The sequence below is a fragment of the Martes martes genome, assembly GCF_963455335.1.
Source record: "Martes martes genome assembly, chromosome: 3".
NCBI classification, from domain to species: domain Eukaryota; kingdom Metazoa; phylum Chordata; class Mammalia; order Carnivora; family Mustelidae; genus Martes; species Martes martes.
The window spans coordinates 52222714-52250567 of NC_137890.1; the positions used below are offsets into that span (position 1 = coordinate 52222714).

The 27854-nt window shown below is 40.0% G+C and overlaps 1 protein-coding gene across 3 annotated transcripts in view; it reads left to right on the forward strand.

The window, feature by feature from the left end:
* The window catches only part of NAA16 (N-alpha-acetyltransferase 16, NatA auxiliary subunit), a 65495-nt gene extending 53598 nt beyond the window's left edge, over positions 1 to 11897 (forward strand). For 2 of the 3 annotated variants that reach the window (XM_080798237.1, XM_080798238.1), the window contains 7 exons: positions 1825 to 2038; positions 3267 to 3460; positions 4650 to 4758; positions 5181 to 5279; positions 5608 to 5751; positions 9148 to 9245; positions 10507 to 11897. In XM_080798237.1, the coding sequence (XP_080654363.1) occupies positions 1825 to 2038; positions 3267 to 3460; positions 4650 to 4758; positions 5181 to 5279; positions 5608 to 5751; positions 9148 to 9245; positions 10507 to 10704 (1056 nt within the window). In that variant the 3' untranslated portion in view covers positions 10705 to 11897. Of the gene's footprint in view, positions 1 to 1824; positions 2039 to 3266; positions 3461 to 4649; positions 4759 to 5180; positions 5280 to 5607; positions 5752 to 9147; positions 9246 to 10506 lie in introns of those variants that run through there. The other variant, XR_013966521.1, reaches the window with a different exon arrangement.
* The last annotated feature ends 15957 nt before the right edge of the window (positions 11898 to 27854 follow it).

A 27854-nucleotide genomic window follows, 5' to 3' on the forward strand; every position in this document is an offset into this window, starting at 1 on the left:
TTGCCTGGGGCAGAGCAGGTTCTTAAGACACAGGGCTTTCATTTGAAAAACGGAGAAAGCCCCAGACGAGCTGGGATAAGTTGGTTACCCTATGTATGGAAGACTAACTGGAGAGAGGCAGCCTGTGGGCTGTTAACTGGTAAAGAGGCGGCTTAAATGTTTGTGGTTCCCTACTGCTCCCTCTAAGACTTGACTCAGACCGCGTCTACTAAAGCTGCTAGAGTATCTCCGGAAACTTGCATCTGCCTTTTTACACATAAATGTTTCTCAACTTTAAAATAAAGTCCTGTAATCTCGTAGATGTTATCATCTCATTTTGTATTCCTTGATTGTTGGCACTGCCATTTTTCCTGAGTTGTATTGGATTTTAAGATCTTATGGTGCTAGACATAACTTGATTTACATTAACCACGAAGATAATTTTGTGGTTTTTTTAAAAGCATTTATGAAATATGTAACCCTTTGGTTAAAAAAAAAACAGGTTCATGTTAATTCTTATGAGTTGGTTTGTCTTATTGATGAGAGGAATGCAGTTTTCAAACATAACCTGTTAAAGCATGATTCTTAAAGTTATCAACTAATGTTAAATGTTCATTTTTTCCCCCTCTACACTGTATACTCTTATTCTTTTTATCTTAGAATTCTTCCCTTAAAATCTCAGGTACTTAAAGTAATTCTGTGTGTAGAGTATTTCTAATCACCAACACAACTAAAATTATGAAATGTGGACAATTACTAATGTGTCTTCTGCACAGTGAGTTACTTTGGCCCCCAGGACAGAGGGCAGATGAAGTAGGAGAAGAGCTTAATCTGGTTTTGCGTATTGACTCATTAGTTTTTCTTTGTATTTTTAGAGAAGCTAAAATAGGGGAGAAGAAAGAAGATAGAGGTAGAGGTGCACATAGGAAAGAAAATAAAAGTTTACATTGTTTTAAAGTAGTGATGTTAATTGTCTTCTTGCCATGGAAGGAATTAGCTTTTTAACTTCTAGGGCCATGGACCCTTTGAGAATTGAATGAAAGCCTTGAACTCTCTCCTTGGGAAAATGTTATTATGCTCATTTATACACAGACTACATATTAAGAACCATTGCTAAAATGGAATGTTGGTAGATCAGTGGGAGTTTATTGAATGAGAAAAAAATCATAATGCTCTGTGTCCAATAAAATTTAAAATATCTTATTTGATTCCTTAACAACTTTGTGAAATTGGCTGTATACATTTCTTTATTCCTGAGATTAAATATTTGAGGCTGTAGGAAATTAAGAGGTCACACATGCCTGATAAGCACCTTCTCTCTTGAGTTGGCAAAAATTATGCTTATTGAATGTTCCACCCTATGCCAGACAGTGGGGTTAGAAATGGCAGGGCTTACCCTCAAAGAACTTACAGTTGAGTAGAATAGTCTGATTTGTAAACATTTAATATGAACCTATATATATTTGACCTTCATTTAGAGCTCTGTTTAACTTTGTCATGTTGATTTTGGGAGAATACTAAGGAGAAATATTTCCTTAGAGTGAAAAATTAATATATACTGATTTCAGTTTAAAAAAATCTGATCTAACTTACTACACAGACATTGAGTATCATCACAAAACATGATTTATAAGGAATGGCCAAGGATTGTTATAACAGAAACTTTAGTTGAATACAAAGAAGAGTTTGATGTCCTTTGTAGTGTTAAGGACTGCCCAGTAGAGAGGGCAACTAAGTGGAATTGTGACTGCTTACACTGTATTTGGGGCTTTTTATGATTTTCTTTTTAAAAATAGACATTGTTGACATATATGTAGGAATAATTTTGTGGTTTTTTTTTTAAAGCATTTTTTTGAGATAACCGATGATCAATTTGACTTCCATACATACTGCATGAGAAAGATGACCCTTCGTGCCTATGTTGACCTTTTGAGATTAGAAGATATACTCAGAAGACATGCTTTCTATTTCAAGGCTGCCAGATCAGCGATTGAAATATACTTGAAATTGTATGATAACCCCTTAAGCAATGAGAGCAAACAACAAGAAATAAATTCAGGTAACTGGAAAGGAACTTGTGTTAAAAGGATTGAAAAGAAAACTACATTTCAGAATGTCATTAGCATTAACAACATATAGAAAAGCATGTTGTCAAATGGATGTGAAGACGACATCAGGTCACTTATATGCTAAAAAAACGGTGGGTGGGGAGAGGGAGGTGCTTGGAAGAAGTCAGCTGGATCCTATTCTGTAGCTGATACTTATAAATAGCCCTAATGGATGAATTGCAATCTTATTTATTTATTTTAATTTTTTTAAAGATTTTATTTATTTATTTGACAGAGATCACAAGTAGGCAGAGAGGCAGGCAGAGAGAGAAAGAAGGAAGCAGGCTCCCTGCTGAGCAGAGAGCACAATGTGGGGCTGGATCCCAGGACCCTGAGATCATGACCTGAGCCGAAGGCATAGGCTTTAACCCACTGAGCCACCCAGGCGCCCCTTTTATTTTATTTTTAAAGATTTTTTTTTTAGGTAATCTCTACACCCAACGTGGGGCTCAAACTCACAACCCCAAGATCAAGAGTACCACATTCTACCAACTGAGCCAGCCAGGCTCCCCACAATCATTTTTATTTTTATCTTCAGTAGGCCAATTGGGAAAAATAGAAATGTCTGGGTTCTTTTTCTTTCTTTTTTTCCTTTTTAATAGCTTTGAGCCCTTTTGGGAAATACACATTCTTACAACTTCTACTGCCTACTTGGTTGAAAATAATAGTGCCAGTGAGAACACATGTACAGCATTTCATTCACTAAAATGTTAGTGTCTACAGATATTTGAGAGATAGTAGCATGGAGGCAAATTTCTGAACAGATCACAAGTATGTGTAAATGTCTGACTTACCCTTGATATGTTCCAAGAGGAACAGTGTCATCACACCACTGTACACAGATTGGGACTTGAGGCTCAGCAAGATAAAGTGATTTGCCTAAAGTAATGTGTTGTGTGCAAGGCAGACCTGGGCCAAAATTGATTAATTTTGTTTTATTATTAATTTATTTTTTTAAATTGATTAAATTTAGTCACAGTATTTGCCGGTTGCCTTCTGTGTACTGGTGTGTGTGCTGGGCTGTGGGAATATACTTTCTAAGAAACCTCTGTGTCGTTGCCTTTTCCCCCTTTCCCCACTTAAAGCTGTATTGCTTTAATGCAGTACCGTGTATTGCAGAAGAATGTGAGGAAAATGGAAACCTTGATTTAGAATTTGTGTTCACTTGGATATTTATAGAAAACCTGTCAGCCAAAGAATTGAAGAAAATGCTCAGCAAGCAAAGAAGAGCTCAGAAAAAGGCTAAACTGGAAGAAGAGAGAAAGCATGCAGAACGGGAACGTCAACAAAAAAATCAAAAGAAAAAAAGGGATGATGAAGAAGAAGAAGCCAGTGGTCTCAAAGAAGAACTTATACCTGAAAAGTTAGAAAGGGTGAGATGAATTTACTGTGTTTCTTTGTAGGATTTATGTTATTTGGTTCTGTTCTGGTCATGAACATGTTTTATTAAATCTAGAGATCAGAGCTGTTTTGTAATATTTCAAGGTCATTATGATAGTAGTCAATTACTTTTGAGTGGTAATATGCAAATTTTGGTCAATACGAATGATACATAGAATTGTAGTTGTGGTGGGCAGCACAGTGGTCCTTGAAATCTGGCCACATTCCAAATCCTGGAATTTGCAAATAAGTTGTATTCCATGGCAACGGTGAATTAATGTGGCAGATGGCCTTAAAATAAAGAAGTTAGCCTGGATGATCTGGGTGAGCCCGGTAGAATCACAGTGGGTCTTCAAAGGAGAGGGGTTTGGAGTAGCTGAGGAGGACTCAGTCCTCTGTTATCTGGTTCTGAAGAGGGAATGAGGGAGCGGCAAACGGAGATTGTGGGCAACCTTGAGAAGCCGAAAAGGGCATTGAAACACACTCTCCCTTAGAGCCTACGAAAGGGACATGGTCCTGCTGACTTCCTGATTTTTGAGCCTGGCGAGACCCATGTTGGACTTTAGATCTACAGAACTGCCAAGAGAATAACTCTGTGTTGCTTTATTGACACTAAATTTTTGGTAATTTGTTAGAGCAGCCAATTATCTGTTACATCTGGAAACATTTTGTATACCTTGATAGGTTTTAGTTACAAAGATAAAGCACTTCATCTCTGGGATTTTCTCAAAGTGTCGGTAGTTATTTGGGGATCAGATTTAGGGAAATATTTAACTTTCAGGTTTATTTACTGTGGAATCTAGCGTAAGGATTTTAAACTGATGATTTTTTCTACTTACACAATGCAATTGTATTTGTCTCCTTACTTTAAATGTTTCAATAATAAGGGCTATCAGTATTTGGTGTCCCATCTCCTTAAGCCTGTGGAATAATTTCCTGGACATTTTGGAGTTTTATGAGATTATATTGATTTTATAATCAAAAAACAATAGAGCTATTTTCATTTTGAAATTTTTGACTATTTTGAATTTGTTTACAGATGATAGTTTTAAAATGTTTTCTTATTTGGTCATATAAAGAGAACTGTAAATTACTTTAGATATGTATTAATATGAGATTTGGGGGGAAATTTAACTTGTGTAGCTGTTTTTAAATGTAATTTTCCTTTCTGTTTCAAAATAGATAGAAAATCCATTAGAAGAAGCTATCAAGTTCCTTATACCTCTTAAGAACCTTGTTGCTGATAACATTGACACTCATCTGTTAGCATTTGAAATATATTTTAGAAAAGGTAATCTTTTTTGAATTCAGTTGTTAATCCTTATATTGGTGACCATATTCAGTGTGATCTTTATCAGTTAGATCATTAGAGTTCCATTTCAGCCTTCCACAAAGGCTCCTGATCCCTTTTTCCTTTGCTACTCAAAACTTTACAGGGCAATCAGAATATTATGATCAAATCCATTTTGAGAATAGTTTGAACAGTCATACAAATTGTTTACCTGAAGCATTCAATTCTACATGATTTCAAGCTTTTCTTTAGAAAATAAAAATTGTCTTTGATAACCAAGTTCAGCTGTGAATTTTGCTTATGAATGTTACAAGAAAGGTAACATTTTGTCACTGGAATTTAAGTGAGGCTAACATAAAGTGACTAAAACAGCAAACATAAATATTCATGATGTTACTTTTATATTTTCTTTTCTGACACAGGGAAGTTTCTGTTAATGCTGCAGTCTGTCAAACGAGCTTTTGCCATCAACAGTAATCACCCATGGTTACATGAATGTTTAATTAAATTTTCTAAGTCTGGTAAGTATACAAAAGTTAATGTTAATGTAAAAGCGAAAATGACAGTTCAGCAGCCTTCTGTTAAGTTGGACATTAAAAAGATTTGCAACAATATAAAGCAAAAAAAAGATAATATTTGTAATGCATCTATAAATTAAACATACTAGCAAGGATATGCTAAAAATTAGTACATTTTTAAGCTGGAATATATTTATATTCCAAAGGAGCAATATTTTACTATGTAAAATGTATCAAGCTTAATAGCAAATGTAAATGTCTTTAAAAATGCTGATTTTGTTTCAGAGAGCAGATGAAAAAATTTTTAATTCCAAATATTTTGTTTTTATAGTGTCTAATCATAGTAATCTTCCAGATATTGTGAGCAAAGTTCTATCTCAAGAAATGCAGAAAATATTTGTCAACAAAGATTTGGAAAGTTTTAATGAGGATTTTCTCAAACACAATGCTAACTCTCTTCAGCATCTGCTTTCAGGTCAGTGTCTGACTCCCGGGGTTAAAACATTTATGGAAGAGGTTAGAATGTGATGAAAATGAAAGTTTGGAAAGATGTTCAGCCTTATAAAGTATCATAGAAAAAGAAATTAACACAATACCATTTTTGATCTTTCAAAATAAGAAAGGGTTTTTTTTGTTGGTTTGGAAAAAGGAGATGAACGTATGGTAAAGACATGGTGAATAAGCACTCGGTATTTTGCTTCTGAGAGTGTAAAGTGGCCGAGCCATTTAGGAAAACAGTCTGTCATTCTGAGTAAGAGCTTCACATTGGGGCGCCTGAGGGGCTCAGTCGTTTGAGTGTCTGACTCTTACTTTCAGCTCAGGTGATGATCTCAGGGCCCTGGTGTTAGGTCCGTGATCAAAGGAGCGAGACTGATACAAAGCGAAGATCAAGCAAAGCTTTATTTCACGCCAAGTATCGAGAATCAAACTGATGGTTCAGGGCCACCTCTTACAGAGAGAACCAGTGACTCCCAGCCTCACAGACTAACTTACAGAGCAAAGGCCATGTGGTTGAGCCTGGCCACACACAGGTGGCCAATGAGATTACAATACACAGAGAAAGCTGCACAGTCCCGCTAGGTCACACACGGGTGCCAATTGAATTAAAATTTACCCCATAGTAGCTATTTGAACTAGCCTATTACCTTGGTCAGAATTGGCGCCCAAAAGGCAGGGCCCACACTCCTTGGTAGCTAGGGAGACAGTATGCATTCTCCACTGATTGGATGTCTCCACCTGACCTGACCCACCCTTGTATTTGGGCTCTGTTATCAGGGACTGGTCGGCCACATTCTACTGGTTTCCCCGGACTTTTAAGTAAGTTCCCCATGGTGGTGGTGGGGGGGGGGGTCAGTTGAAGTTTTACTGCATAAACAACAAAATTACTGTTTAACCGAGATGAAATCGCTCTGGCTAAATAGGCCCTTACACTGGATTGAGTCCAACGTAGGGCTGTGTGCTGAGCGGGAATCTGCTTGAGACTCTCTCCCCTGCCCCTTCGTGTGTGTGCACTCAAATAAATTAAATAAATCTTTTTTTTTTAAGATTTTATTTATTTGACAGAGATCACAAGTAGGTAGAGAGGCAGGCAGAGAGAAAGGGAAGCAGGCTCCCCACTGAGCAGAGAGCCTGATGCAGGGCTCAATCCCAGGACCCTGAGATCATGACTGGAGCCGAAGGCAGAGGCTTTAACCCACTGAGCTACCCAGGTGCCCCTAAATTAAATACATCTTTAAAAAAAAAAAAAAAAAAAAGAGCTTCACATTATCTGTGATTTCTTGCTGTGGTCATACTTTTGCAAATAATTTTAAAGAATTAATCCAAAGCAGAGATAGGGCTTTACGTGTAAAGATGGTAACTGAAATGCTGTGTGTAAGTGTAGGGAAAAGAATGGAAACAAATTTAATATATGTCTAGTATGAGGGGAAATGGTAGTAAGTTTGTATTGAGATAGAAAACCAGGCAGTCCTGTAAAGTAATGTTTATTCAAAATATTTGTAGTAACAGCGGTAAGTAATTTTATAATATGAACACAGAATTAACATACAGTATAATCTCAACTATGTTTAAAAAAAAGCCTACATGGGATAAAGGCTAAAAAGAAATACATGTGGAAGCTTTAGTTGTTTCTGTTCACATTTTGTGGTTATGAGTGATCTTTTTTTTTCTTGTATTTTTATTACTTCATATGTTTTGTATTTTGAGAATTTATTTATATCCTACCAGTTACAGGAAGGATTTTAGGCAGTTTATACAAATTGATAAATAACAAAATGGCATGGATAGACAAGATGGTAAACTGGACAAAACATTGTGGAAAAGGCATTGGGGACAGCAAGAAGTGTATAATTATGCTCCTGCAGTAAGCCATATACTTAAATATTTCAACCTAAGTTTTCTTGTTCTAAAGGGAAACTTTTTGATTCTGGTGTCTATGGAAAAAAATTATTTCCTATGAAAAATGACAGCTTCTTGGTAGTAAGGACAGATAATTTCTCTTCAAGAATACAGGATAATGAAAGAAAACATTTCTTTATTATTATTATGGGAAATGCCTTCCCAAATATGTGAAATTCTAAGAAAAAGGTAATTTTTTCCACATAAAAATAAAAACACCATGAAGAAAGAAGGCTGGCGCACCTTCTGTCAAGTAGAGCATGTGACTCTTGATCTCAGGGTTGCGAGCTCAAGCCCTATGTTAGGGGAAGAGTTTACTTAATAAATAAAAATTTAGAAGAAAAGTCAAAAGGCCAATTGGAAAAAAATATTTACAGATATGCAACTAATAAAAAGCTAATAATATATGTAGAGCTCTTATAAATTAACAGTAAACAGTATAAATTGGTAAGAGTCCAAGAGAAAAATGAGCATAGAGTATGGACCAGGAGATATAGGAGATACAGACATGGAGAAAGAGGTTATTAAAATACCTGTTGTCTCCATTGTGAAAGGGAAGGCTTCACGGGTGAACTCTACCAAAAATTTAAAGAGGAGTTAATACCTATTCTTCCCAAACTATTCCCCAAAATAGAAGAGGAGGAAAAATTTCCAGATTGATTCTATGAGGTCAGCCTTATCCTGATACCAAAACCAGATATAGACAGTACAGAAGGAGAACCACAGGCCAGTATCGCTGATGAACATAGGTGCAGAAATCCTCAACAAAATATTAACAAACTGAATCCAATAATTCATTAAAAAATTGTTCACCACAATCAAGTGGGATTTCCTCCTGGGTTACAAGGGTTCAGTATTTGCAGATCAATCACTGTGAAACATCGCATCAATGAGAGAGAAAGGGTAAACACCATATGATCATTTTAGTGGATGCAGAAAAAATACCACCCAGGAATAGGGATTAAAAAAAAAAAAAAACCTTTAAGAATTACTTATTTTCTTTGTGAACATGAAAGCGTTTTCCTTTTGTCCCTCTGTCATACTTCTCTGTGATGGTAATTTGTTCCTTAGTTGTTTTATTTGAAGGTATCATCTTTAAAAAATGATTTTAGCTACAGGGTAGCCCATATTTATAATTTGAGCTTTAGCATTTCCAGGGGGAGGGGTGGTTGTTAAATCTGGTCTCCTGGTAAGTGTTTGACAACCATCTCTTTTTGACAGAAGAAGCCCTGATTTGCAGCATTTTGCCATAATATAAACACTCCCGTTGTGGCCCTAGTCTGGTAGTAGGATGTCTTTGAATTGGGAGTTGGGTGGAGACTTTGCATCTGGCTCCCAAGTTCTGAGTAGGAGTCAGCTCCAACCCACTGCTAATTAAACACTTGGAACCCTATTTGAAGTCACTGGTCGATGTCAGTTGAATCAATTTTAAGATCTTGGAGTTTACTCATTTTGTAGTATCTTGGTATTTCAGGGGCTAAAATGATGTATTTTCTGGACAAGTCAAGGCAAGAGAAAGCAATTGCTATTGCCACTAGATTGGATGAAACTATAAAAGATAAAAATGTAAAGGTAAGTGTTTCAGATTGATTTCTGCAAATTTGTGGATATGGAATGCTCTGACAGAACATGGGTCTTTACAACACAATTCTTGAGTGGGCCTTCAGAGTTATGTCTGGGTTTGGATCTCAGCTCTATCAGTTATGATCTGTGTCACACACATTAGGCAGATTTCCACTTCTTGGCTTCCTCTTCCTCATTTATAAGGTGAGGAAAAAACAGAGGCATACCTGGGAGATACTGTGGGTTCGGCTCCAGACTACTGCTGATAAAGTGAATAGCACAACAAAATGAGTCTGGTGAATTTTTTGGTTTCCCAGTGCATATAAAAGTTATGTTTATACTGTACTGTAGTCCGTCAAGTGTGTAATAGTGTTATGTCTAAAAAAAACAATCTAAATGCCTTAGTTAAAAAAATAGTTTATTACTGAGAAATGCTAACCATCATCTGAGATTTCAGCGAGTTGTAATCACTGATGACAGGTCATCATAACAAATATAATAATAGTGACTAAGTTTGAAATATTTGCAAAAATCACCAAAATATGACACAGGGACACAAAGTGAGCAAATACCGTTGGGAAAATGGTGACAGTAGAATTGCGGACACCAGGTTGCCATAGCCTTTAATTTGTAAGAAACACAATATCTGCAATTGCAGTAGAGCAAGGCACAGTAACACCGGCCATGTCTGTACCACTTACCTGCTTGGCGGGAGGGTTCACCAAAATACTGCCCTGCAAAGGGCTTATTCCCTGCCTGTGCATAGTAAGCCCTCAGGAAATGGGAACTACTGTGGTTAATTAAGGACATTTTCATTGTAGTGATTAGTTTCAGAGAGTCGCTTTTTCAAGTAATAGAACTTTGCCGTTTTTTAAGACTTTGCAGAATTGATTTCTAAAATGTTCCTGTTCTAAACTGAGGGTTGTTGGAGGGGAGGTAGGTGGGGGGATGGGGTTACTGGGTGATGGGCCTTGGGGAGGATACATGATACGATGAGCACTAGGTGTTGTGTGCAGCTGATGAATCCCTGAACTCTACCTATGAAACTAATAATACACCGTATGTTAAGTAATTGAATTTAAATTAAAAAAAATAATAAAATGTTCCTATTTTGAGGTGATTACTAACTGTGAGTAGCAAGTTATCCTACACTGAGGCCTTGCCAGTTTTCTCTTGCTTAATTAACACCTTGCAACTTTTGGTTATTAAGGTGATTAGTAACCCAGCCTTTTTTCTTAAAAATTATTTTTATTCTCGCCTTTTTAAATAGACTTTACTAAAGGTTTCCGAGGCACTGCTTGATGGCAGCTTTGGGAACTGTAATTCCCAGTATGAAGAATACAGGGTGGCCTGTCATAATCTGCTTCCTTTTACTTCCGCTTTCCTGCCTGGTGCAAACGAAGCTGACAGTCCCGGTGTGGCACTCAACCATACAGCCAACTATGATGTCTTGGCAAACGAAATTTGAAATCCCATAGAAAGTCGACTCCTGTAAGACTTAGAGCTGAATTCAGATCAGGGTTTCCTTTTCAGGGTATATTTTAATATAGGTATGAAATGAAATAATTGGATAGAATTTGGCAGTGGAGTATTCTGTAAACTTATTTTATCCTTTATCTGACCCTGCCAATTTACATAAACTCTTTTGAAAATTACCTGTTTATACCTGTACAGTTTTCTTAAACTTTCAGATCATCAGCATTGTGATGGGTGCTGTCACTTCTGTATTATGACTATAATTTCTTATTGTGCTCAGTTGTATACAGCCCCACTGTAGTATTTTCTTTAGATCCTGGTTTCAGAATCTGTGTTTTGATCTGTTATTGGTTTGTTGTATTATTGTTTATTTGGTTGCTTTTTGATTAAAGCACATCAGTTTTAAAGTGTAAACTATATTTTAAAAACAACGTGAAACTTTTTTTTGGCAATGTAGAGGTTTATTTTTAAATTTGTTTCAATTTGCCCTTTTTTCCACCTTAATTTTTTCATGATTTACCATTTCCTCCTTAATATCCATGAAAATGATACTTTCTGTTGAATAAGGGTACTCCAGTTTTATGTAGATGATTCAAAATGTGGGGACTGGTTTGCCTCTTAATCATAGAAATTCACTGGTAAATTTGTTGCATATCCCTAGATCAGTCTTTTAAGGACCTGTGTGTAAGAATTATGCTATCTTGATTAAATTGCTTCAGGTGTTAACAAGTAGTTTATATCTAAGTGGTCTGCTTCAAGGGAGCGTAATAGGGAAGAATACAAATTATAAGGAAACATTGTTACTCTTATAGCCATGCGTTGACTCTTAAATATGTTTTTGTATCAGCAAAATGAGAATTTAAACTATTGTTAGTTTAACTATTAAAACATTGTTGAGCATTTTTGGGCGGGAGTATAGGTTTTTGTTTTATCTTGTACAGAAAACAATATTGGAATCATTCAGTATTTTCTTTCAGAACTGTGTAAATATGTTTAATATTAATACATCCCTTTAAGGCAAATATGAATTCAAAAAGGGAGATTTTATTTAGAGAATCCATTCTAATTAAAAATGGTTTTCCTTCACTCTAATCTGTTTAGATTCATAATTGTTAAGAGAAAAAAACTCACTGTAAAATAATGGCAACCTATATAATGCTGTAATAAATTATTTTGTACACAGTTGCTTATTTGTATTTGTGTATTATTTCACATAAAATATTTTTGCAAAATGTTTTTTCTTCAAAGGAATAAAAATCATTTAATTTTTACAAGTTTATAAAAAAGAAAGTTGGTTATTAAAAAATAAACACCTACCAGTAAATTCTGGTGCCATAGCAGCTTGGCTTCTTTTTAGTGTTTTAATAATTTTTGAACCTGGCAGTCTTTGTCACGAAGTGATCCTGGCAAGCATGTGATTCATTATGTTACTTTCAGCAAGATGCCACTTGCATAAATGATTCCCATTAATCATAATGTGGAAATCATGCTGGCAGCAGCAGTGTTTTATTTTTTATTTTTTCCAGTGCCAGTCTTTTAAAAGGCATCTCACTGGGATCACTTAAGAATTTCTGAGAGTTGGGACGCCTGGGTGGCTCAGTTGGTTAAGCGGCTGCCTTCGGCTCAGGTCATGATCCCAGCGTCCTGGGATCGAGTCCCACATCGGGCTCCTTGCTCAGCAGGGAGCCTGCTTCTCCCTCTGCCTCTGCCTGCCTCTCTGTCTGCCTGTGCTCACTCTCTCTGACAAATAAATAAATAAAATCTTAAAAAAAAAAAAAAAGGAATTTCTGAGAGTTACAGGGTGGATACACTTGAAATGTGAGGAGTTGGGTTCAAGGTGTGGAAGGCAGGATAAAGGATGAAATCCAGTAGTGTCTGAGTCAGTGGATGGAGGTTGTATCTGTTCTCCTCCCTAACACCCATCCCACTTTGAGTATAAGCATCTTGTAAACCTGGTATAGGGGCACTTGGGTGGCTCAGTGGGTTAAGCCTCTGCCTTCCGCTCAGGCCATGATCTCAGGGTCCTGGGATCAAGTCCTGCATTGGGCTCTCTGCACAGCGGGGAGCCTGCTTCCCACTCTCTCTCTGCCTGCCTCTCTGCCTACTTGTGGTCTCTGTCTGTTAAATAAATAAAAATCTTTAAAAACAAAAAACAAAAAACCTGGGATAGGGACAGGGATCTGGGGGTGTGTCTTGTTCCCCCACTCCCTACCCGCTGCCTCCAGCTTGGCAGAGGCCCTTTACCTTTCAGAAAGCTTAAGAAGAAGCATCTGAGAACCAAGTACTTACAGAAGTCTCTAGTCTCAAGAGAAAAGTGAGAAGTCCTTTGTCCTGGGAGATCTGCCAAGATTATCAGAACAGATAGGAAAAGACACAAAGATTCAAAGCATAGTGTGGTAATTTAAGAATTTGACTTCCGGTTTCTTGTGATTTCTTGAGGAATGGAATGAATTTAGTGGGCAAAGCCTAGAGGGTAAAGAACCATAATTCAGTCTGTATTGTGTACCTATTATGTTTCAGACACTAGTCTAGGTATGACATGTACAGTAGTGAGCAGAATTAAGTGCTCTTCTCATGGAGTTTATATGCTAGTGAAGGGAGGGAGAAACAAATATAGGATATATTATTCGGTAGTGATAATTGCCATGAAGAAAAACCAAGCACAGTGTGAAGACAGAGAGTAGTGTTGATTATAGTGAAATTTTTGAATATCAAAGAAAGAATAGTTGAAAAGCTTACAGAGGAAAAAAGATTATTCTCAAAGGAAAGAGAATCAGATTTATCAAAAGCATCATTGAATATAAGAAGGAGGGTTTTTTTCAAGTAGTGAAGAAAAATTCCTTTGAGTTTAAAATTTTATATCCAGCCAAATTAGCCTAGAATGTCATAGTATCTAAAAATATCTTCAAGTGGGGCTCCTGGGTGGCTCAGTCCCTTGATCTCCTTTGCTTCAGTGATTTTCATCTTCATCCTGATCAAACTAACCAATCCTTTGTACACATCCCCTCCTTGTCATGGGTAGAAACTTTCACTTCTGAAATAACTTACACAAGTCATGCTGACTCTCGTCTTCTGTTCCTCTTACCCTGTTCATTCGGTTATTCCTTCCATAGCTGTTTCAGCTCATCACAGCCTCCCACGATTCTCCCGAAGAGCTTGAACCACCCATCTCTATCTTTGCTTTATAGTTCCATCAGTTCAAAACTCTTGTCAACAACTGTCTCCACTGTGCTTCATTTCTGTGCCAAGAAAAAATCCCAACTTTGGTTGATTTCAATAACAAGGATCCTCCATGGGGCGCCTGGGTGGCTCAGTGGGTTAAGCCTCTGCCTTCGGCTCAGGTCATGATCTCAGGGTCCTGGGATCGAGCCCCATATCGGGTTCTCTGCTCAGCAGGGAGCCTGCTTCCTCCTCTCTGTCTCTGCCTGCCTCTCTGCCTACTTGTGATCTCTATCTGTCAAATAAATAAATAAAATCTTTGAAAAAAAAAACAAAAAAAAACAAGGATCCTCCAGTTTCATAGACTGATGCCAGTAGGTAAGTGGGCTTAGTGGGCTCCAATCTCACAAGAGTTCATACTTGGTTTCCCAGTATGCTGTCTCTTAGCTACTTAAAAAATTCTCCACTCACTTCTCAGTGTGCCCTTTCTGCCTCGCTCTCAGGTGTGGTAGGTGGATCATGTGATAGCCCCTCCTGCCCAATGACATCCATGTCCTAAACCTGGAAACCTGGGAATATGTTACTTTCTATGGCAAAAGGACTTCATAGGTGTAATTAAAGATCTTGAGACAGGAAGATAATTCTGGATATCTAGAGTGGCCCCTGAATGTAATCACAAGGGTCCTTTATCTTTCTGTCATCTGTCTACATCTTTTAAGGAATTGGTCCATTTCATCTACTTTATCAGACTTGTGGGCATGGAGTTGTTCACAATATTCCTTTATTATCCTTTTAATATCAATGGGACCAGTAGTGATGGCCTCTCTTTTATTTCTGTTAGTAATATTGTGTCTTCTCTCTTTCTTGGATAGCCAGCTTAGAGGTTTATCAATCTATTGATTTTTTTTCAAAGAACTAGCTTTTGGTTTCACTGATTTCCTGTTTTCAACGACATTGATTTCTGCTCAAATTTTTATTATGTCTTGTTTTTGTTCTTTTCCCTTTGCATTTTTTTTTTGCCCTTTTTCTAGATTAGATTATTGCTTTAGATCTTTCTTCTCTAATGTATGCATTTAGTGCTATAAATTTCACTCTAAGCACTACTTTGCTGCATCCCACAAACTTTAATAAGTCCTATTTTCATTTAGCTCGAAATAATTTTAAATTTCTCGTGATATTTCCTCTTTGACTCATGTTATTTAGAAGTGTTTTGTTAATCTCCAAATTCTTGGAGATTGTTCAACTATTTCTATTATTGATTTCTAATTTAATTCCATTGTCATCTGAGAGCATGTTTTGTGTGAATTCCATTCTTTTATGTTTATTAAAGTGTGTTTTATGACCCAGAATGTGGTCTAATTGGTGAATAGTCCATGTCAGCTTGAGAAGAACGTGTATTTTGCTGTTGCTGGATGAAGTGATCTATAAATGTCACATCCAGTGGGCTGATGATGCTTTGGATTCAACTATATCCTGATTTTCTGGCTGCTGTATCTGTCAATTACTGATGGGGAGGTGTTGAAGTCTCCAACTATAATCGCGGATTTGTCTCTTTCTTCTTGTAGTTCTATCAGTTCTTGCTTCACATATATTGATGCTCTGTTGTTAGGCACATACACAAGGATTGTTATATCTTCTTGGGGAATTCACCCCTTTATCATGTGATGTTTCCTTTATCCCTAATAATTTTTCTTGTGAAGTCGTTTTGTCTGAAATTAATGTAGCTACTCCAGCTTTTTTTTTTTAATTAATGTTAGCATGGTATATCTTTCTCTGTCCCTTAACTTTTAATCTGTGTATTTACATTTAGAGTGGATTTGTTATACACAGCATAAAATAAGGTCTTGTTTTTTAAAATCCGTTCCGATAGTTTGTTTTTAATTGGTATTTTTAAATTGTTCACATTTCAAGTGATTATTGATATTGTTGGATTAAAATCTACCATATTTGTAACTTCCCATTGCCCTTGTTCTTTGTTTTAAGAATTTACCAAAATTAATTACAATGAACAGATCCAGGAAGCTCGGAGAATACCAATTCGGATAATTACCAAAAAACTACACCTAACCAAACTATATTAAACTGCAGAAAATAAAAGACAATGAGAAAGTCTTATAAAAAGAGAAAAACAAACCTCACTTTATCTTTAAAATGACATAGATAAAAATTACATCAGACAGCTCTGTAGAAACCAAGCAAGCAGAAGAGAATAGAGTGAAATATTTCAAGTGTTAAAAGGAAAAACCCACCAGCCAGGAACTCTGTATGCAACAAAATTATCCTTCAAAAGTGGAGGAGACAAAAAAAATTCATTTCAAGACAAGTCAGCAGTAGACTTGTCTCATATGCAATGTTAAAAATTCTTCAGAGAAGGAAAAATGATGTAAGTTAGAGACTTAGATGAGGTAAAGAGAAGAGTGTTAGAGATGGACTAAAGGTAAAATACAGTGTCTTATTTTTCTTACTTTGAATAATTTTCATTAATTCTTAATTCTTATTTTTAATTGATCTAGCACATAACAGTTTTTCAAAATAATAAGAGCAACAGCATATTGGATGATTGTAGCTTATGGATAAGTGGTACAAATGACAACAGTGTCATATGAGACAGGAGGGAGGAATTGGGAATACTTTCTTAGAAGGTACCTGCACTACTCAAGAAGTGATATAGAATTACTTGAAAGTTAGATCAGTTGTCCCAGAGAATCCAAAATCACTAATTCAAAGGGATACATGCATCCTGTGTTTATAGCAGCATTACTTACAATAGCCAAGATACAGAACCAGCCCAGATATCCATTGATTGATGAACGGATGAAGAAGATGAGGTATGCACACACAATGGAATATTACTCAGCCATAAAAAAGAATGAAATCTCGCCATTTGCAACAACATAGATGGAGCTAGAGAGTATAATGCTAAGCAAAATAAGTCAGGGAAAGGCAAACACCATATGATTTCACTTATATGTAGAATTTAAGAAACAAAACAAAAGGAAAGAAGAGAGAGACCAAGAAACAGACTCTTAACTATAGAGAACAACCTGATGTTACCAGAGGGGAGGTGGGTGGTGAGGATGGGAAATATGTGATGGGGATTAAGGAGGGCACTTGGGATGAGCACTGGATGTTGTATGGAAGTGCTGAATCACTGTATTATATACGTGAAACTAATATAACTATACAGTAACAAGAATTAAAAACTATAAAAAAGAAGACTTAATTAGTTGTCAATGTATATTACAAACACTAGGGCAACCGCTCAGGAAATTATAAGAGAAGTATAATTATTATGCTAAGAAAGGAGAGAAAATGAAACCATAGAAACGGTTCAGTTGAAACCAGAGAAGGCAGAAAAAGAGCAGATCAAAAAACAAAAACAAAAAACAAACGACTCCCCCCAAAGCCCCCAAACAAAAAACAAAACGGGCAAAGAATTAAAAACTGTTTCTATCTATTCTCTGTTTGTCTCTTCATCTATTGTCTATCTGATCTGCAATGTCTAGTTAGCTAGGCCTAGCCTCATGTAGCTTTTGAGCACTTGGACTATGGCTAATGTGTCTGAGGAACTGGATTGTAAATTCTATTTAATTTAAATTTAAATAGCCACAGATGGCCAGTGGCTACCATACCAGTGACATCTGTCTCATAGTTCTTCCCACAGGGGCGTCTTTTAGCAAGTCAGGCCCCAGAGGGATGCCTATTCTTTTCAAGACTTTATTTATTTATTTGACAGAGAGAGACACAAGAGAGGGAACCCAAGCAGGGGGAGCAGGAGAGGGAGAAAAGGCTTCCTGCAGAGCAGAGAGCCCAATGCAGGGCTCCATCCAAGGACCCTGGGATCATGACCTGAGCTGAAGGCAGACATTCAACAAGTGAGCCACGCGGGCGCCCCAAGGGATGCCTTTTTCAAATCGCTTTGTAAGGCGGCTCTGCGTGCTAACAGCCAGGGACTTCTCTGGGTTTTCCTTTCGCTGAGCTTGAGTGTAAGCTCCTTAAGGTCCCCGAGCTGGTCGGTTGGTCTAGAGAGTAAAAGCCAGAGCTCAGCACAAAGTAAGTATCCATTATGCTTCCAGACACAAAGTGCTGTCACAAAGCTTACTTGATTGTCGCCGTTGCCCTTCGAGAGAGGAATTAACACCTTCATTTTCCAGGACACTAAGGCCAGTAGAGAAACAAGCTTTTCCCAGGGTCATACTGCTTTTCAGGAGCAGAGCCGATTCAAACCTACCCCTCCCACCTCTGCATCATGTTCCCTCCTCTGTGTCACTGTGCTCGGTAATCACGTTTCTCACTGGCTGGTCTGGCTCTGTTTGTGTTGAAAGTCTCCTGGTCTCAACAAGAGAGCCGGTTCCCTGAGGGCCGGGCCCACCCTAAGCCCACTGTGGGGGCTCCTGTTTGTCCCCCGACAGATCTATCTCCCCATGAGCGCGCTTAAAGTGTGATTTCTGGGCTGTCATTGCGTTTGCCAGAACCATTTGAAGCATGTGGTTAGCTCACCGTTTTCCCACCGGAGGGCACACTTTTCCAGATTTATTTACTTTTCTGATTTCTTAGAATTACAAGAACCACTGTAGAAGGGCCTGGATTGTATTCTATGTTTTCATTGTTTCAGGGGAATTAGATGGCTTCCATGTGTGAGAAGTTGTGTGATATATACATTTCTGAGTCCATATACCCTGATAGGAGCCCTCTGTAGAGCCTACAAATTCCAGATGCAGCCCCTGTTTCGTGGAAAGCCCCCGCATTGGCCGATGGCTTCCTGGGGCGGTGAAGTTTCGTGCACCAGAGTGTCCTGCTCTGAGTGGAAGGACCCGCTCTCAGGCAGGTCACACCCGGCTTCTCCTTCTTTGCCGGGAGGAGAGTTATCAAGGCGAGCAGAACCCCATGGTTCACGAATCTCAAGTGGGAAGGCCCTCAGAGTCAAGGATTGCGTCAGAGCCATTTTGGTGACCCTCCCCTGGCACAGAGGAAGTCCCCCGGAGCCCAGGGGACGTTATGCTCCGCAGCCTTCTCCTAATTAGAGGGTAGAAGCAGCCACGGTTCTGTGCACCATTTAGTGAACTTGGCTCTCTTCCTGGGCTCAAAAGTTTAGACAATGAGAGTTTTGAATGTGGGACAAGTGAACCAAGTTTGTTTGTTTGTTTGTTTTTTAAGATTTATTTATTTATTTTTGAGATTGTGGGTGTGAGTGGGGGTGGGGAGCAGAGGGAGAGGGAGAATCCACAAGCACACTCCTCCCAGGACCCTGAGATCATGACCTGAGCCAAAACCAAGAAACAGCCACTTAACCGACGGAGCCCCCCAGGCACCCAAAAGTGAACCATGAAGCCTTTTCACGCACGTGTCCATCTTGTTCCATGTGTAAGAATAACATGGCAACTCTTCTAGGCAAATCTAGCTGCCTGTGGTCCTGCCCCAGAAGGTTCCAAGTTGCCTCTGTGCACCCACAGTTCTGCCTTTAAGCCTCACCGCAAAATGTCTGTCTGAGGTCAGTGTCACAGCCCAACTGCTGGTGTTCTCCCGTGGTCCCCACGGCATTGGAGAGTCGTGTGCATCTTACACAGCCTCTTCCCAGCGTGATGTCCATCGGCCGCCATCACTGGGGTCACGGAGTCACCTGTATTCCCTGGGTTCTGAGATGCTCTCCTCCCATCTTCATCTGTCTTTGTCTTTGTGGTGGGAAAGAAGTTGGTCCGCAGCGCGTGGCCCTAAGCAGGGGAGGGTCTCCCCTCAGTCAGGGAGGGGCACCCAGGGGCAGAATACTTTGAGAGCCATGTAATAACCTCCTCTCTTTAATTCCACACTGAACAGAAGGAATCGCTGTATTAGCAGACAGGACAGTGATCTTATCTATATAACAGGAAATGGCAACAGCGGAGAACCCACAGACAAAACAAGCAGGAGAACGGGAGATTGACTGGGACTTTCATGATTATTCATCTGTGGCATATTCTCACTTTTTTATTTCTTCTCACTTAAATATACATGTTTGCGGGAATCGGAGCCTCAGGAAAGTTTGTGATGGGAAAACTTGAAATGGGAAAAACGTCATTAGCTGCTTCATTTTCTCACCAGCGGTCTGAAGCTGCCTTTATTCCATCTTTGGGGCGAAACACTCGTATGGAGCTGAAGATGCATCCAGACTGCCCAGGAGCAGAGGCTGAGGACCGCTGAGCTTTCAAGGCGCTGCTGGGGAGCCACCATTTCCCCGAATGCTTCTCCGATTCCTCTGATGAAGTTCATCTGCCCCAAATAACACGTCAGCCCCTTCACAGCACCTGTCATGCCACGTTTATCATGCTTTATATCTTGGGCGGGCCTTATCTGGATACGTGTCTCCTCAGCACTACCAAACTGTAAGATCCTTGAGCCCAGGGGTGAGCGTCACGGTCTGGGTTCAAGTCTCAACTCTGCCGCTTAGCAGCGGTATGATTTTGGGAAAGTTAGTTAACTTCTCCATGACTTCGTTTTCTCATCTATAAATTGGGGCAATAGTACCTTCTTCATAGGACTGTAGTGAGGAAGAAGCCCTGTCCCTGTGTGCTATTAAGACCACTATCTTTGTATCTCCCCTCCCGCGACACCTTGTCAGGGCTTCCCACCCGGACTTGGGCTCCTGAGGGATTTTGCAGAGAAATGGGTTTTCACTGTGCCTTGAGGAATTTATTTTTAGACAAGAGGAACTTCTAACCAGCGCCCCACCCCTCCTGAGAACCCTATCACCCTCAAGGAAATGGAGTGCTGTCCTCAAGATCTCCCCATGGCCATCCTCTGCAGAACTTAAGAAACCCACGCAGGTCTCCTCACACAGATTCTTTGTTCTTAATTATCAGTGTAATATAATGACCTAAATATATCCCACAGGTCAATGCAGGCAAACAGATTTACGAAGTATGGCAAGTCTAACAATACCCTACATTAGATGTAGAGTGACCTTGTCTAAAAGACCAGACTCAGAGATACGGATTGACTGGCCTGGGCTGGAAGCTGGGAAATACTTCTTTTAAGAACCTGTGCATTCTGGCACCATGTTTGACTCTGGGACAACCCTCAGCTGCTCATCACTTGAGAGCTTATAGAACACACTTGGGACCCGCCCTCTGGATATTTCAGTTCCATTGATTTGGGTAGGGGCTGAGCACTGGCACTTTTTAAAAAGCTCCCATTGGAAAAAAGCAACCTAATTTTGATGTTGAGTCCCTCTGCTCTGGATGACGGTGGGATAGGAGAAGACGAGGCTGCGGGAGGGAAGTAGCAAGATGATCTGGGGAGACCATTCGCTGCTTAATATGAGAGCAAGATCTCCCTGGTTCTTTGCACCTCTCTTCCCAGCACGTGATCTGAGAGTAGTGCATTGAGGAAAGGACCCAGCTTTGGGAGAAAGACAGGCATGGTGATACGTCCAAAGTCAGGTAACTTGGGACAAGTTGTTTATCCACTGTGTCTCATCAGAGCGGAGATGGGGGCCTGATGTGATTGTAACCTGCTGGCAACACTCTGCAAATGAGAGATGTTATCTTCAGCCTAGTAAATGTTTGACTGTTTGTCTGCAAGGTAGCTTCTGAGCCCAAAGAGGCAATTGCTTCTTCAAAGCCCTTTGCATGTGAGGTGAGGGAGCAACCCTCCCGTACCCCCAGTGCCAGGGATCAAGACGGTCCCTGATACAGTGACTGTGTGTTCTGAACCAAAAAGTCAGACTAAACCTTATAAAGCCCATTAAAAGCTGTGAGTGTTTATATGAAGAAGATTATAAGAGGATAAAAATTCAATATCTTTAGGTAATAGTTCATATTTTTTAAATGCAAGTATGTACAGATTTCTGGGTTTTATACAGTATGTGATTATTTAAACCTGGAGTCACTCCGGAAAATTCAAGTCATGGGTTCTAACCTTGCATCCTGATTTTTCTCACGGCACCTCGGTACTCAGAAAATGAAAACAAGAAAGAAACCAAATTCAGGGGCACCTGGGTGGCTCAGTGGATTAAGCCTCTGCCTTCAGCTCAGGTCATGATCTCAGGGTCCTGGGATCGAGTCCCACATCGGACTCTCTGCTCCGCAGAGAGCCTGCTTCCTCCTCTCTGTCTCTGCCTGCCTCTCCGCCTACTTGTGATCTCTCTCTGTCAAATAAATAAATAAAATCTTTTTATAAAAAAATAAATAAATAAATAAATAAAAAAGAAACCAAATTCAGAGATATGGGGAGATGGGTAAAGATCTCAAGGCTCTCAGTTTCTGGTCTGTTGCTCTCTTATCCATGGCTGTTTGACATATAAACAGTCTGTTGCTAATAATTCTATTTTCACTTCCAATTTCCTAGTGGTCTTGAGAGTTGCCACTGACGTTGCCCAAAGCATATTATGAAACACTTAAGACTAGCTTGTGAAGGTCCTAATTAACCATGGAGCCCATTACAGGTGCTGCTCTACGGGCTATATGCTAGCCTGAGGACAGGGTGCTTTCCTTCTCACCAACATCACATGCGCGCATGTGTGCGCGCACGTGTGTGTGTGTGTGTGTGTGTATGTGTGTGTGAGTGTGAGAAAGAGAGAGAGAGAGATCGAGAGAGAGAGAGAGAGAAACAGACATTGGGTTGTGTTTCGGGCCTGTTCTCTCTCCAAGATGGACAGAACTTGGATTCCTCTCTTTCAGTAGAGGGATACCTTCCCACAAACTATTTTTACTCTTGTGTAAAATGATCTTGTGACATAAATGCTCATGAATCTGACTCCCAGGAATGTATCGTGAATAACTAATTAGAAACAAAGAGAGCTGTTTAAACTTTTTTTTGTAAAATCGAAAAAAGAAAAGCCGTCTAAATACTGGTCAATAAGGAATTGGTAGGGAAACCGTGGTCAGAGCAGTGGAACATTACACAGCCATTAAAAATGACAGGGACAGGGGCGCCTGGGTGGCTCAGTCAGTTAAGCCTCTGCCTTCGGCTCAGGTCATGATCCCGGGGTCCTGGGATCAAGCCCCTGCATTGGGCTCCCTGCTCAGTGGGGAGCCTGCTTCTCCCTCTCCCACTCCTCCTGCTTGTGTTCCCTCTTTCCCTATGTCTCTATCCAATAAATAAATAAAACCTTTAAAATATAAAAGGTACTTGGCACAAGAAAAACATTTTTAAAAAATGACAGGGACAATCATACTGATGAGAGGGGAGTTCTACTGCATATTGTTGAAAAAACCCAAAACCGAACCTGAAGACAACCTAAAACATTTGACAGTAGAAAAATTGCTTAAAAAATAGAATGGTAGGCCCTCATTATAATTCCAATTTTGAAGGCTGCATTGAATCATTGGAACACACTTAGCATAACGTTCAAAAGGCAAAGATGCTGATTGGTGCCGTGTAAATTATGTCTACATTGGGTCGAAGTCTGGAAGGCGTCAGCAGAAAGTGGAGGGATTAGATGGGGAACTTTTTTTTCCTTTTAAAAACTGCCCACGGTGTTATATCATCTTACAATTTAGAACATCAAGGTGTTCTTGCAAACTTATAAAATCTAAACAATTCAGTCTGACTTCCACATTCTCCCTGAACCTTCCCCGTTCTACCTCACCCCTCCCCGCTCCACTTTCTGGCTCTCTGCTCCAAGATGTTACAGATGAAATGGTCTCTCAACTCATTGCTTCAGAGAATGTAGCAGAGTAATAAGTTTATTAATTTTCTTTGGCTAAGAGGACAGGATGAAGTTTTAAGGGTCTTCTGCTGAACAACATAATGTAGACTTGAAATACTTTAGGAGTAACAAATGTAACGAATGTCCCTTAAATATGATAGGTGATTTAAAAATTATTATGGCAATTTTCAGCCTGGGGGACTCAGTCATTTAAGCATCATTGGTTTCAGCTGAGGTCTTGGGTAGCGAGGTTGAGGCCTTCCTCCCGCCCCCACCCACCCGCCCCTGCACCCGGCTCCCGGTTCAGCAGGGAGCCTGCCTGAAGATTCTCTCCCTCTGCCTCTCCCCCCACTCACAAGCGTGCACACTCTTTCTCTTTCTAAGATAAACAAATCTTTAAAAACTTACTATGGAAAAAAAAAAGGAAGACCACGTGTCCAAAAACCAAAACCAAAACCAAAAAATTATTATGGAAAATTTCAAATACACGCACAAGCAGAGAGAATAGGATAACAAGTCTCATGTACCGACGGCCCAGCTTCGAGAGAAATGAATTGAGAAATGGGGTCCACATCCAGCCCACGGGCGCCAGCGGCAGCCGATCTGATTTTGCCTGTTCCCTCCTCTCCCCACCCCTTTTTTCTTGGAACGTGTAAAGGGAATTCCAGACATCCAGTCCTTTCAACCCGGCTTTCTCCCCCTCTCTAAACACCATAACCTGGTCACCCCCGCATGTCATGTTTTGGGATTGAAGTTCACACAGGATAGACAAGAGGGGCAAACTTGAAAAGGCCGCCTGCTTCCAAGGAGACTTGTCACAGGCAGTCCCATACGGATCCCTTCGTGGGTACAAAATACACACCAGTGCAGGTCTGAGTATGCATTTTTCAGGCAAGCTGCTGCAGAAGGACAAGCTGGTAGGAGTTTTTCTTCTGAATATTTTCAGTCCCCAGCTTTGTGTGGTCAGTTTTAAATGGCTCTGATTAGAATTTTGTCTATTCCTCCTGGCTCCGTCACATGTTTCTCTTCTGTCAGTAGCTTAAAAAAAAAAAAAATTCATTTATTTGACAGAGAGAGAGTGCACAAGCAGGGGGAGCAGAGGCAGAGGGAGAGGGAGAAGCAGGCTCCCCAATGAGCAGCGAGCCAGAGGCGGGATTTGATCCTAGGACCCTGGGATCATGACCCAAGCTGACGGCAGCTGCTTAACCAACTGAGGCACCCAGGTGCCCCTTTCAGTAGCTTTCTTAATTAACGAATGCCAACCAGGAGACCATGTAGGCTCAGGGCTACAGTCAGGATTCCATCTGCCAACCGGAATCCAAAATACAGGACCCAAAGGGGGACAAAGAAATTAGTTGATTTTTTTTTTTTTTAAGAAAACGCCAAGTGTATAATGTTCTGCTTCCGTTCTGCCTTCTCCCTCCTCGTGCCCACCCTCCATCCTGCCGTGACCGTTAGTGGTCCAGCCTCCCCACCCGTTCCTCATCTGCTCCCTCTTTTCCTTCTTGAGCGCACCAGCCGCTCTTCCCTTCCTTATCCTTCGCCTGAACTCAGACCAGAGGTCGCATCTTGGGACCTCTTCTGTGCAGATCTGACAGGCAGTTCATGTCCCCACGGGGGCAGAGAGGTTCTCACGTGGGGTTCCTGCCTCCCCTCATGCATCTGTATCCCACAGTGCCTGCCATGGTCACGGTCTCGGTCTCAGAAGGGGCTCAGCAGCTCTTCCCAGCATGAATCAGCTTGTGGTTTTCAGAGGCTGATTGGTCTTAACTGGGATTTTCCATCCCGGCCTCCCTTGTCACCTTTCTGCAGCCCACCAACGGTCTTTACATCTCATTTCTGCTTCTTAGTATCTGCCACCAGAGGTTGGGAAGGCAAAGAGAACGGGGCAGAGGAAAAGTTGAACTTGGGCAGTGTGTTTGGATTCTCTCGTCTTTTAGTTTTCTCCCTGTCATTCATTAAACCAAATTCCCCGAATCTTACGATGACCTCGGGAATGGTTGTCAGAGGCTGTGTCTTCAGGTATGGGTTGGATTCAGATTCAGCTGGGAAGAGTCACTAAGGCCAGTCTGTCAGAGCAGAAGTGTCCAGACCCAAGGCGGGTCTGTGGGAGAGATCCCCAAACTGTGCACAATGGAGTCACTGAGTTTGGGGGTGGCTCCTCCTCCAGGGGATTCGGGCCACATTTTGGGACGCACTGCTTGGGTGCTGGATTCTCTGTTTCTGGAAGTGGCAAGAATGCCAAGAGGGCACTCACAAGAGGTATGCCCACCCTGTGTTGGACTGCCTTCCATATACTGTAGTACTGAATCCTCATACCACCGCTGGGGAAGAGATTATCTATAGTTCAGCAACAAAATACGACAGGCTGAGTACCTTGGTGAGATTCAGGTCAAATCCCTGGGATCAAATCCCGGCTCTCTCCCCAACACAGGTTCTTTCCGTTCCTGTTGATGCTAGTGGTACAGAGAAGTGCTTCCCTCAGGATAGGATCCAAGCTGAGGGCGCTCAGGAATAACTACTCACCTGTTCCTTCACAGGGAGGCCCTAATTCACCTCAGATCACTCAGTGAGACAAGTGATTCCTTTTTAATTCCTTTTGTTAGTCCTTCTTACAGGAAACATCTCGGTTTGGTGTTAGTGTATTTCTACTACTTCCCTAACACTTGCTGGTCCCCATTTTTGGTGAGAAAGGAGGGCTTCATTAGTCACTTGTGTCTCTAAAATTTTAAAGGGTTTTCAAAAAACTTTATTATTTTTTCCTTAGTATTTTTGTACTTTTTTTCTGAGTATTTATTCTTATGTTCTCTTCTTTTTGTGGCAAATTATAATTATTTTTCACTTATGCTAGTGCTGTCACATGCTCTTTTAAAATAATTTGTTTACATAAAAAGATTAGTGGATTTTAGGCAAAATTAAGTAAATAAATGTGTAAGTTCAGGTTCTGGGTTGACCAGACAGCCACATGCAAAAGAATGAAGTTGGATCCCTTCCTTACACCACATGTAAAAATTAAAGTTAACTCAAAATTAAACACAGGTATATGAGCTAAAACTATAAAACTCTTGGAAGAAAACATAAAAGTAGATTTTGAGACCTTCAGTTAGGCAGTTGCTTCTCAGATATGAAGCCAAAAGAATAAGTAACAAAGAGAAAAATGAATAAATAAATGGGATTTCATCAAAAGTAAAAACTTCAGTGCTACAAACTATAACATTAAGAAAATGAAAAAAAATAACCCACAGAGTGGGAGAACATATTTACAAATTAGCTATCAGATATAGTACCTGTATTCTTTTTTTTTTTAAGCAGGGAGGGGTTGGTTTATTTTTTTTTAAAGATTTTATTTATTTATTTGACAGAGAGAGAAAGATCACAAGCATGCAGAGAGAGAGGAGGAAGCAGGCTCCCCGCTGAGCAGAGAGCCTGATGCAGGGCTTGATCCCAGGACCCTGAGATCATGACCTAAGCCAAAGGCAGAGGCTTAACCCACTGAGCCACCCAGGTGACCCTAGGACCTGTACTCTGAATCTATAAAGAACTCTTACAACTTAATAATAAAAAGAGAAATAACCCAATTAACAAATGGGCAAAGAACCTGAATGGTCGTTTCTCTGAAGAAGATACGCAAAAGGCCAATCAATCAATAAATGAAAAGACATTTGATATCATCAGTCATAAGGGAAATGGAAATGAGATACCACTTCACACCTATTAGGACGGTTATAATAAAAAAGATAATGACAAGTATTAGCAAACTTATGGAGAAATTGGAACCCTCACACAGTGCTGGTGGGAATGCAAAATGATGCAACTATTTTGGGAAACAGTTTGGCAGTTCCTCAAAACGTAAAGCATGGAGTTGCCACTTGACCTAGCAATTTCACTGCTAGATAAATGAAAACATATGTCCACACAAACATCTGTACCTGACAAAAAGTAGAAACGACACAAATTTCCCATAATCTGCTGCATAGATAAATAAAATGTGGTCGCAATGGTTAATTTGATGTTTCAACATGGCTGGGACGTGGTGCCTAGATATTTGGTCAAACATTATTAGGGATGTTTCTGTGTAGGTATTTTTTGGATGTGATTAACATTTATTTTTTGCTTCTTTTTTTTTAATTTTTAAAAGATTTTGTTTATTTTAGAGAGACAGAAGGAGCAGGGGAAAGAGCAGAGGGAGAGCGACAAGCAGACTTGATGCTCAGCTGGAGCTTGATGCAGGGCTTGATCCCACAACCCTGAGATCATAATCTAAACTGAAACCAAGAGTCAGGCACTCAAATGACTGAGCCACGTAGGTGCCCCTGGATGCAATTAACATTTAAATTGGTCCCTCTGCCTGCCACCCC